At 30.7% G+C, this 12,733-nt stretch overlaps 1 protein-coding gene across 1 annotated transcript; it reads right to left on the minus strand.

Moving 5' to 3' along the window:
- Positions 1-738: 738 nt before the first annotated feature.
- LOC123226386 (IRK-interacting protein-like) lies at positions 739-2,952 on the minus strand. Its single transcript, XM_044650898.1, has 2 exons — positions 2,437-2,952; positions 739-2,327 (listed from the first exon to the last, which is right to left on the minus strand). Exons 1-2 carry the CDS (start codon positions 2,665-2,667, stop codon positions 819-821), a joined length of 1,740 nt encoding a protein of 579 aa, XP_044506833.1. The 5' UTR covers positions 2,668-2,952; the 3' UTR covers positions 739-818.
- Positions 2,953-12,733: the final 9,781 nt, after the last annotated feature.

Genomic DNA, 12,733 nt, shown 5'->3' on the forward strand with positions numbered 1-12,733 from the left:
TTTTTAAAACTTAGACTAGAGAAAACTTTTAGTTTTTAAAGTTTAGGGGGGTAAAAAGAGATTATATTTTTTGTTTATTTTTAATATTATAGAGAAAATGACGATTTTACTCTTATTATCGTTAATTTTAACTACTCATAAATAGGTATTTAGAATTATCAAAGTTAAAGGGAAAAACCTTGGGATTGCAGCATACCTTGGGTGGGAGATAGTCTTTTGTCATATAATATAAGGTTGAATTTGTCATTAAAAAAAAAACATAAATTAAAATTGAGGGTTAAAAAATAGTACGGCTGAAAATAACTTTCCTTAGCTCTTTCCTATATAAAAATTGAGTACTGTAAGATATACAATTTATTTATCCACAGTAGCCATATATGGTTGCAATGAAATCTCCTCTAGTTTTTTTCAGGTATTTTTATTTTAAAATTATTTAATTATTTTAAAACGGATTAATTTGAATAAGAAAACTTTATATATGTCATTATAGAGCAACAATAGCCAAAACTAAGTTTAAGAAAAGGAATTCTATGGATGTTGAGTTGATTAGGTGGGTTAGTTCACATCCCTTGTCCAAACCCAAATATAATATTAACTAAATAAAAAAAAAAAAAATTAAATCTCTTTTGCAAGATAGGATTCCAATTATGTCACCTAAACCTCCAACTACCAATTAGCCCTTCAATTACAAAAATTAACTTAAAATTCTTAAAATAAGATTAAATTAAAAACCCACCTGAAATAATTATTAAAACAACATCAATTTGATAATTACTATTTACTAGCATAATATTCTAAATGAAATTTAAGCTGCCGATTTATACTTTGCAAAGTACCTTACATCTCAATACTCTATCCTGCACATAAAATCCTGGCATCACCATTATTTTAACCCTGCTTGCCCCCAGTGATTTCTGCCTTTCCATGAACAAATCCTCCATGTAATGTCCATCAAAGCTCCTGTTTTCTTCCACCCTCAAAATCCCCAATGGCGGACTGAATGAAAACGCGAGTAAATGAAGTAGCCATATGCATTTTGCAGCCACAAAAAATGCCTGCAGAAGTTGTTCTGGCCATGGCCTAGTCCAATTTAGAGTTGTGATTATGCAGCTCATTTTTTGGTCACAGAATTTGCTGAATTCTTCACCATAATATTTAGTCCCTTTCCTTAATACTTCATTCCAGCTCAGATTTCTCAGCGAAACAAAGGATGAAAACTGTGCCTGCCGATCTTGTTGACGATCTAGATGCTTTGGTTTACCATTTTTCTGAAACACACAATTCTCAAAATCCATGTAGAGTGTTTGGTTTATTATTGCTTCCAAATGGCATGAAAACGCCTTTGAGAATTTTGAAGTTAGTGATAATTTGTAAGGTTGAAGAAGGGAATTCAACATCAGAGATTGATCCGTGTCTTCTATTTGCGCGATGAGCGTCTTGCAGAATTGTTTTACAGATAGTCTTGCCTCGGAAACTATCTGCAAGAAGCCTTCCACCATTACTTCTTCACTCACAGGCGTCAAATTTTCCGAATTCCCACCAATGGACTTGCCTCTCCAGGGAAAATTTCCAGGATTTTCAGGAAACTGGGAGCCCTTTAAATTTGTTGCTTGTCTCAAAGCTTTCTTCAGCTCTTCACAGTAGGATTCCAAGTACTCCAGTCTTTGTTTCAGCTCCTCAAAGGAAGATTTCATTTCAGAAACTTCATTTAACGCCGCGTCCCGACTCTCATTCGCCTTGATCAATTCTCTCTTCAATGTTTCAACTGATAATATACCCAAGTCCTTGAAAATCTGTGAAACTTCTTCGGATTTTGTCCGGTTTGGGGAATTCTCCCACTTGTGCTTCTTCTTCAACCTCGGAAACAACCATGAAATCACTCCCCGATTTTTCGATTGTGATCGAGCAGATGAATGTGAATCTGTCAATGGGACAACAATGTTAGACTTCTTGATGTTCCTGGTGATATTTTCAGGCTCAGTGGTGATGGTTGCAGGTTTGCATCTATTGCAAGATGACACTGATTTGAAGTCTCCCAAGCTGCTTCCCCTTCTCAATTTGTAGAATTCTGTTGCTCCTGGAGAGTTTTGAAGAACTTTGATGTGCTTAGAGGTTGGACCAGTGACAGATTTTCGGTCCTCAGTAGGACAAGTATGTGACTCTAATGTGGCAAAATCTGAAGGATATCCTTTCTGTGAAGTTGAGTTCTCCTTCTTGTAATCCAAAAAACCAGTCTCATTCCCTTCAAGTCCACAATCATCCCAGGTTCTAGAAGGATTCTTTGATAAGATTGGATGACACCCAGGTGCTGGTTCGTCGTCATAACTCTTCAAAAACCCCAAAAGTCATTAAAATACATCAAAATAGCCGTTAAATTACAGAAAAATGAAGAAAGAGAAAATCTCATTATAACGAAAATGGAAACTTGCAACTTACAGGAGTGAAAACAGGGTAATCTTGAGCGCAGAACTGAGAGACAGGGAGAGAACCAGGGGGACTAGAAGGGCATCGAGAATTGGCGGGGCTGTTGCCTTTCATTAAAGCGGCATGAAGAGCTCTCAATTCGACTGCTTCAGCAATGGCGGCTTGAATTTCGTGCCTGCTAACTGAAGTATTAGTATTATGATTTTGAAATATTTGAGAAGAAGCAGTGGTGGCAGCAGCCATGAGCAGGGGAAGAAACAGGATAATAAGACCAAAAAAGGGAACAAAGAAAGGAATGAAAGAGAGAGTCACAGCAATTGTGTTCAATGGAGGAAAATAACAAAGGGAATTGAGAAGGTGGAATCTAATGGATGGATTTGGCGTTGGAAGATTAACATGACATTTATCTTGTCTACAATCTTGGACGAGAATCAGAAGATATTGAGAGAGAGAAAGAGAAATTTGAAGTAGGTTTGTGAGGTATCTTGGAGTCCATGAAGTTTTGTGTTTGTTGTGAATGGAATTGAGAGCAAGTGAATCAGATAGAAAAGAAGAGAAAGAGAGAGAAGGGAGTTTATATTAATAGAAGGAGAGGCCATGTGAATTGACGGTAGTTGAGAAAGAAGAGAAAAGAAAGAGAATCAATGAGTATGATTTTACCAAAATGCCCATTTTACCGTAAATGATGATTATTCCATGCTTAATTCAAATGGTAGGTATAATTGTTCATTTTCCAATTGAGGATATATTTTTTATAATTTTTATTTCTTTCAAAAATAGGTTTTTGGGTAAATATATATAAAATTCATTAAAAAGAACATATAAAATTAAGAAAATGACCATGCATAAACATGTTTTCAAAATTCCTATAAACCTAAATGGTAAATTTTCAAATCTACTTATAATTTTTTCAAACTTAGATTAGTAGGTGTTCAATTTTATTTTTATTTTATTATTAGTATAATTATTAATTTGTAAAATGACTCATCATAAAATGGATCCACCATACAGCCAACAGTATTTCCATAATTACATATTTTTTTAGAGCAATACTATATATATTATTTTGAGTATATAAATACGTATACATTTATATATCTCATCATATAATTAGGTATTATTTTATTCTTAATTCAAAATCACTCAATTATGTGATGAAACATATAAGTATATACATATTTGTGTATCTAAAATAGATATAAATAGTTTTATTATTTTTTTAATTTATTTTGTTAGGAGTGTTGTCCTTATTATGGTACTATTATAATACTTGTAATTTTCATAAATTTATCAAATATGTGCATTATAAGGGTCTGCTTAGACCCACATGTTCACTTTTATTTTGGTGTGAATTGTATCTACACACCATCTACTTTGTTCCCTTATTTGAATAGGCCAAAGGACTACTTCCCACCCAAGGTATGCTTTTTTTCCAAATTCCCCCAACACCCCCCCGGTTAACTTTGAAGGCCGTTAAAATTAACTGAGTCCATTAGTCATATCATTTCCCCTCCCCCCCCCCCCCCCCCCCCCCCCAAACCCTAAAAACTAACAATTTTTTCTCAACCCAAGTTTTCAAAAACTGTATTTTTCCTCTAAGGTTTCCAAACCTTCAGATCCAAATTTTCTGAGGACGACCGGCGATCTCCAAGCACCTACTATTTCTCTCCTTTTGACCGTATATTTTTCGACGCTGTGTGGCATCGTCATCGACGAAGACGCTTAGCAGGGAAAGATGTCACACAGTCGAAAAGAGGAGATGTCAGGGAGGAAGAGATGTCACTTGAAGATTGTCGATCGTTTTTGAAAAATTCAATCCGAAAGTTTGGAAACCCAAGGGGGAAAATATTGTTTTTGAAAAATTGGGTTAAGAAAAAATTATTAGTTTTTAAGGTTTGAGAGAAAAATAAAATAAAATTTAAATTTATTTTTAATATTATAGATAAAATAATGATTCTACCCTTGAAACCGTTTTTTTAACAGTCTATGGATAAATAAATGAGATTTTCAAAGTTAACGGGGGAAAATTTAGAGAAAAAAAACATGCCTTGGGTGGGAAATAGTCCTTTGGCCATTTGAATATTTCAAAGGTTTGATGTGCTACCAGCTCAAAAAAATCACCCAACTACAGACATGAACAAATTGTTTAACATTAAAACATATTAAAGGGATGTTTGGCTCTGAAGCTTTAAAAATTATTTTGGTAATATATCTTTTATTATTTATATTACTTTGTTTAGTTTATTAGTAATAAAATATTATGATAATTTTCTATTACTAATGGTGATATAACATGTAATATAGGTGGTAATCTGATTACCACATTCACCTTAGATATTAAAAGTATATCAAGGTAATTTTGATTTTTAAGATAAAAATTAAGTTATTTGTAATTAAAATAATAAATAATATAAAAAAATTTAAAAATACATATATCTAAGGGTATTTAAGTAAAATAATTTATTAGTATTTTTTTATTATCTTTAACCAAATACAATAATTATTTATACTTATCCATTTTATTAAACATAATAATCATTTATATCCAGTAATCTTCTAAGTAATCTATCTTTAAAGTTATCTTTTTATTTTGGTAATAAAACATTATTCAAATCAAACACCCCATAAGAGTAAAATCTTCAATTAAATTACATATTTGTACAGTATGAAGGGTAAAACAGTCCAAGGAAAAATACAAATGTGCCCAGAAGCAGAAGCATATTTGGCCGAAGGGGGGATGAGGAATATATCCAAAGCCTTCGAAAGAGTCAAATACTCCTCGTCTCTCTTTTGTTTCTTCAACAGTGAATCCTGTGAGGGAGGATAATACTGCCACAGTGGGGACCAAATTGTACAATTTTAAAACTTAATTACTTAAAGAGAAACAACATGAGCTGCAGATTTTCAAGGAATCAACATGTACTTTACAGGAAACAAAACAGGGTTTAATTTCTTTGTTTGTTTATTCCAAATAGAATTAATGTTAGTTAGTATTCCCAGGAAGCACTTTTGTTAGATGATTATACTATTGAAAAATATTCATAAACTTTCTAAATATTAACTAAACACCCCATCAAAAAGCAGGTAAGATTTTGTCAACCTAAACATGCAAAAAAACTGCTTTTTTTCTTGTTTAATCAACAAGAAAATTAGAGATTAAGGAGACTGATTAATTTAATTATGTCTAATTAGCTATGATTCCGGCAAGTAAATTTAATTAATTAAGATTAAATGAAGATTAGGTTTCATTGTTTTGACATTAACAAGCAAAGTCAAGAAACAAAATTTGTGCCTTGTAGTTAGGTGAGACTTTGATTAAGAACGTATTAACTGTGAAAGCTTTTGAAATAAAATAAAATTATATGTATAAATAATGATTTGTTATCATATGATTAATTGTTGTTTTATCTTTAATTTTTAACTAACAAATCATATGATGACACATTATTGTTTGTGTATAAAAGTTATATGTAATCAACTCAAGAACAGTTGATCATATAGGATAGGCCAAAAGACTTCTTCCCACCGAAGGTTTGATGTAATCTCAAAGTTTTATTAGTCAATTTTCAAAAACTCAAACACTCATTTATGAGTCAATTTCTATTAAAAATTTCAGTTAAAGTTAAAGGTAAAATCATCATTTAATAAAAAATTTAAAAAACTAAAGTTTTATCACATCTTCTCTCCTAGGTTTAAAAATTTATTATTCCCCCCATCTAAAGTTTGAAAAATGAACATTTCCCCCTGGAGTTTGTAGTTTTCCCTTGCTGCTATATCAGCGCTCTTTCCTTTCTTGGACAATGATGAATCGTTAGCTAACCAAAGTTGAGTCGATGATTCGTTGGCACGAAGATGAAGCAAATTTGTGCATCACACATATCTATTTTGGTAGACACATAGGTCGATCGAAAGAAGAATCAATTCTAATTTTCAAACCATAGGTCAGGGGGGGGGGGGAATGATAGATTTTTAAACCTAGGGGAAAATGTAATAAACTTTAGTTTTTTAAAATTTTTTATTGAATGATAGTTTTATCTCTAATCATAATTAAAATTTTTAACAGAAATTTACTCATAGATGGATGTTTGGGTTTTTAAAAATTGATAGATGAGACTTTGCGAATATATCAAACCTTGAGTGGGAATAAGCCTTTTGGCTTATAGTATATATTTAAGTTTCAAAGAATCCCATCAACGATGAATATATGGTAATAATAAATTATTAAAATACATATTTTTGTGTTATAGTGGGCTATGACTTGCAAAGAAAGATTTAAAATCTAAGAACCCTTCACAATAAAGGAAGTCAAGAACCAACGTTTGGTGGGTGAAAATAGTCTATTAACATTAATAAGTTATACTATGAAAAACATTTGTTTAATGTTGACTAGTTAATTAAGTTGTGGAAATAATTAAAACTTTTACAATAAAACTATGTTATCTATTTTGAGTACACAAATAGATACACATTTAATGTATGTCATCAAGTGATTTGATAATTTTTAATTAAAGATAAAATAACACTTAATCATATAATAACATATCGTGTATACTTATTTATGTATCAAAAAATGGGTATGTATAACATAACTTAAAGTTTTATCCAATTAGAAGAGTTAAACAAAAGCCTTGAGAGAAACTGAAACTGTTAAGTGTTCGGGGTTTCAGTTTTGATTTATACCAAATAGTAGCTTATCCCATGTAGGTTTTTTATTCTGATTTTTGTGTAACCCAAAGTATCCATATTGGTTGTGGTTTCAACCCTCTAAGAAGCCAAAATCAATCCAAAACAAATTTTCGGTACCTTTTTTTGAAATTTTGTTATAATAAAAGGACATAGCTTTGTTACAACATATAAATCACCACAACCCTACACCTGGTTTGCTTGACTTCCCGCTAACCCTAAAATTAATTGCTCTACAAACCCTCCTTGCTTTTCTAATAGCTTCATCTGATCTCAAATTCAATAAATCAGTTATGAACTTAAAACTCTTGTTGAATGGCCAGAGAGTTTACCTTCTTTCCTCATGTCAAAGCCTCAAGGTGTTTACTTTTTGTTTGGTTGGTGAGAAATTGAGGGAAAAGGAAAGGCTAAGATCCAAGAGATGAATGTTTATGTTGAGTTATGATGCCATTTTTGTAATTTATTATGAAGTCTATAATAATAAAATTAATTTGTTTGAGTGAATAGTACGTGAAAAAATCGAAATCAAAACTAATCAGTTTTATTTTAGATAAAAATTTGTCTTTATTAATTTTGACCATAGTTTATAATCTTATGAACTGATCAGTTTTCGTTTAAAATCTTGGGTTTATTTTTATAATAGCATACCCGACCCTTCTGTCATATGTATCACAATATGAAAATTTGGAATATGTTCCATTTACGGTGCCCTAAAATTTATGACATAATATTTCAATTTAGAAAATAGATATTATACATTTTAAAGTAAATGTTTAACATATTTATTTACTAAATTTATTACAGATTCCTTTCAATGTTACCCTTATCTGTCTAATCAAATCTTATAAGTTAGTTTAGACCTTTTTTTTTCCCTTTAAATGTATGTGACACACTCTATAGTATCTCGAGTGGATTTTATTCGATTTGAATTTTAAAACAAACTTTTCTTCTACTCATAATTACTTTTATACATTGGTTACTTCATATTTGTCCCCTTTTTTATTGGGTATAAGTCCATTCATAACGAATTGATTTAATCCGATTACAATAATTACTAATATACAGTTATTCATAGTTAAAGCGATAAATGGAGTCATTTAAATATACCCCATCTCCTACCACAAATAAGAGAAAAATGACGCATATTTACAAAGAAAAGTTTTTCCCTCTTTTCACAAAAATCAAAAACACAAAATATATAGTCTCTCAAATATACAAAATGGAATAGTAGGGCATGAGTGCAAATGATATCATGAAAATAACTTACGTCAAACCTCGAATCGCTTAAGGATTACATTCATCATCAACATTAAGAGAATTAGAATCCAAGTACACCGACTTTATTGTTACAAAATTTCAAGGTTACAGAATTGGCATATTTGTTTTTTTTTTTTTTTTTAAATCCATCACTTTTATATACCTAGTAATATCTCCCTCATCAGGTCCAACTAAGTCCATATCTTTGCTTGTGACTCCTCCTAGATCAACATTCATAAAAAAGAAGAAGAAAACAAATATTTCCATTAATAAAAGAATATATCTTGTGATAAATCATTATTTCAATGAAAAAGTAGTCAAAATCACTCATGAATCCATGGCTATATCTTGATGGCTTTCATGCAACACATGTAAAGGCAATGATAATGCATCTCCCAAAATGGTCCCTAATAAGCATAAGAGACCAAAGGCTACCACATGCACACTCACTCATAATTTATTATTCCTATTATTATCGTACTTGAAGAAGAGCTCCCTAAAATCTAAAAGTCATCTCCAACTTTTGGTTGATGTGATGAAATTATTTTCCGCTTCAATATAAAAGAGAATATTTATATCTACTTGGTTTTACCTTTATACATGTGTACATATATTCTGTCCCCTCTAGCATTCGTTTTCGTTAACACATTTGCCTGATAGAAAAAACAGAGAGATGGCTTTAGTAATTGACTATTTCCCCACACTCATGAAGGGATATATTCTCACCAAGTTAAGAAAACAAAATTTTCCAATTTTTTTAATTATTATAATAAAGATGTATTTAAGTGTTATTTTGTTCTAAAAGATAAAAATATTATAATAACACTCCTGTTGGCTCATTTGTGAATAATATTATAGATGTATAAATGTCATTTTCCTAACCTTACTAAAGACAAATGAATATTCTCATCTAATCTTGTTTTATAAATTATCATTTTCACCCTAAATATTTTGAAAAAGCAACTATAACCCAAATGGGTATAAATAACATTTATACCCCTAAAATGTGTGTTATCTATAATTTCTTGGGGGTGTAATTGTCATTTTTTTAATTAGTAATGGGCATTTTGAAATTTCAACCCCTCAGGGGTAGCATCAATGATAATGGTGGGGGTTTCATATCTAAGATGATTTGAATTTAGATCTCTTCTTATGATATATTAAGATTAGACTGATTTATCTAATTTAGTATTTTTAAGGTCGATTATTGAATATAAGGTTTTACTTGCTTAATATAGTTGATTCGGCCTTGAAGGACAATTCGAATAGGATGAAATTTCTCATTACAAACAAATTTTAAATTGTAAAAATTTTAAAAACACCTCTAAACATTTTTAATTTCAAAATCCCCTCGAAAATTTTATTACCACTGATAAAATTTTCAAAAACTATCATTTACCCTCAAAAGATACAATTATACGTTATTAAAACTTCAATCAATGTATGTACCATAAATTTATTTTATCATTTTTAATTAAAATTAATATAAATTAGGGTATAAAAATTATTCAAAACATTTTTGGGGGCAAAGTGCAATTAGTTTGAGGACTTTTTTATCTTTTTAATAATTTTATAAAAAATTTTAACATATTTTGTTAACAAATTTAGTTTTTTCAAAATTAAATTACATTAACCCTTAAGCAAGAAAAAGTCATTTGGGCCTTTTTCTACCCTCAAAAAAATTAGCAATGAACGTCCAAGTATCAATAATACACTAATAATATTATGTATATTCATTTTATATACATAAATAGTAATATATTTTTTGTATCATCATATGATTAGATATTATTTTATTTATAATTTATTTTTATTTATCATATAATAACATATATTAAATATATATTTATTTATATATTTAAAATAAATATACATAATTTTATTGATAAGCCAAACTTGTTTGCTTCTGTTCCTCTCTGTAATAATTATCAACAAAATAAAACAACGTGTATATCAATATATTCGAAGAACCAGAGGGGAATGATAGTAACCCAAACTTTAAGGGGTTAGAGGCAATTTCCGCTATAATTATCACTTTGTGGTGATAAGTCGAATTTATTTATTGTTTTGAAAGTATAAATACAAAGAATAGACACTCTTGCTGGTTCTCCTCGTATTATGTTTTGATTTTTGTCTTGTTTTTGATCGTTCCATCTTTGAAGAGGAGGATTCCAATTATCATAAGCTTTAACCACCATTTATCCCTTATTGAAAAAAATAATAATAATGTCTATGCTAATTATGAAACTTTATCATAATTTTATCTTGAATTAATCAATCTCACATGTCTTGTCATATTTGTCCTACATGAAACTATGAAAGTTTGAAATGAAAATAATAAGCCAAATGATTTAATTTGTCATATTTGTGATGGCACTTGACCATTTCTTGCACAAGGGACAAGTAAATAATACAAATTGCATGTGTTTACACTTAAATTATTGCCTAATTTACTAGTTAAGAGATGGGTTTTGGACTAATTCAACATTATTAGTTGGCCAAACGACTATTTCCCACCCAAGGTATGCTGTAATGACAAGTTTCCCCTCTTTAACTATGGAAACACCAAACACCCACTTATGGCTGGTTAGATTTAACAAAACCCTAACGGTGATAAATTTAATCTCATTTTCCCCCCTAAAAGTTTAAAAACTAACATTTTTTCCCTAAGCTAAGTTTGAAAAGATTGCATTTTCCCCCCTAGGGTTTATTTCCAAACCCTTCCAATTTCCAAACCCTTCTCCGTCGCTTTCTCCGATGTCATCACCGGCCGTCTTACCCTCCCAACGATTTCTCTTCCACCGACGACCCCTCTCAACTCGACCTCAACGCATCCGATGCAGAGAGAAGCCGTCTGGGAAGAGAAATCGTCTTCCCAGACGACGAAAACGAGATCGACGACTCGTCTTCCCAGAGGACGACGAGTCATCTTGTCTTCGTCTGGGAAGACGTCATCTTCCCAGACGACGACGACGATTGGGAAGACGAAGAACTTCGTCTTCCACAGCTTCTCCGACTCCGATTGGAAGTCCAAATGAGAGGAAAGAGATCTCCGGAAGGTGAGGATGCTTCGGGAGGGAGAGACCGTCAGCAATGCTTCGGGAGGGTGAAACTACGATTTTTTAAAACTTAGGCTGAGGGGGAATTTTAGTTTTTAAAGTTTAGGGGGGCAAAATATATTCTATTTTAGTTTATTTTTAATATTCTAGAGAAAATGACGATTTTACCCTTATCACCGTTAGGGTTTTGTTAAATCTAACTGGTCATGTGTGAGTGTTTGGTGTTTCCATAGTTAAAGGGTGGAAACTTGTCATTACAACATACCTTGGGTGGGAAATAGTCGTTTGGCCTTATTAGTTTCTACTAAAACAGGAATTACTCTTGTGATTATAAATTAATCTCATTTATGTGGGTAATTAATTATGTCAAATTCTTCCTATTTAACTTTAAACTAAGTCCCATAACTTACAAGATTATGGATATAATTATATAAGATGTTGCACCAGACATTGTTTAGTTATTAATATAATTCTTAGATTGATAATATTACATTTTATAGAAATATGACATAATACCAAAATTAAAATATAAAGGTCAAAAGACTTTTTTCCACCTAAGATATAGTAAAATCTCAAACTCCCACTCTCTAATTTTAAAAAACTCAAACACCCACTCATAAGTAAATTTTTGTTAAAAATCTCTATTAGGGTTAAAAGTAAAATTATTATTTAATAACAAAATTTAAATTCTATTATATTTTTCTTCCTAAAATTAGAAAACTCACAATTTTTTCCTAATTTAAAGTTTGAAAAGTGACATAAATCCCTTTAGATTTCATTCCTCTCAACAGTTTTGTCTTTAACTTTAATTAAAATTTTTAATAAAAATTTGTTTATACGTAAATATTTACATTTTTAAAAATTAAAATGTGATGGTTAAAATTCTACTATATCTTGAATGGGAATAAGTCTTTTGGCCAAATATAAATTCAGCTCATTGTGTTTCTATAATACAAACATAGAGACAGTCTTTCAGCCATTGAGTGCCCATGCGCATGCAACATTTTTGGTTTCTTCGATAGACAGAAACTAATTAAGTTGTCAATTTAATTATTATTTACTTGTTCATTAAGCCCTAGAAGAATGTTGCCAAAAATCATTATGGAATGAGAAGACATGCTCGACGTTTCTCTTGCTTTGCCTAGACATGGCTTCACAAGGCAATTATGAAGATTGATCATCATAGACTTTACTTAATAGTAAGACAAAATTCATTTAATATTCTATATTTTTAAACGATTTTTCTACAATACACATAATCGTAAGATTGTTAAACTTAGACCAAATTACTATTTCTCATCTCAACTTTG

The sequence above is a fragment of the Mangifera indica genome, chromosome 9, assembly GCF_011075055.1.
Source record: "Mangifera indica cultivar Alphonso chromosome 9, CATAS_Mindica_2.1, whole genome shotgun sequence".
Classification (NCBI taxonomy): domain Eukaryota; kingdom Viridiplantae; phylum Streptophyta; class Magnoliopsida; order Sapindales; family Anacardiaceae; genus Mangifera; species Mangifera indica.

Coding starts and splice junctions, on each gene's coding strand:
- LOC123226386 (XM_044650898.1), bottom strand. CDS start 2,667: ATGGCTGCTGCCACCACTGCTTCTTCTCAAATATTTCAAAATCATAAT. Junction 2,328..2,436: donor ATTACCCTGTTTTCACTCCT/GTAAGTTGCAAG, acceptor GGGTTTTTGAAG/AGTTATGACGACGAACCAGC.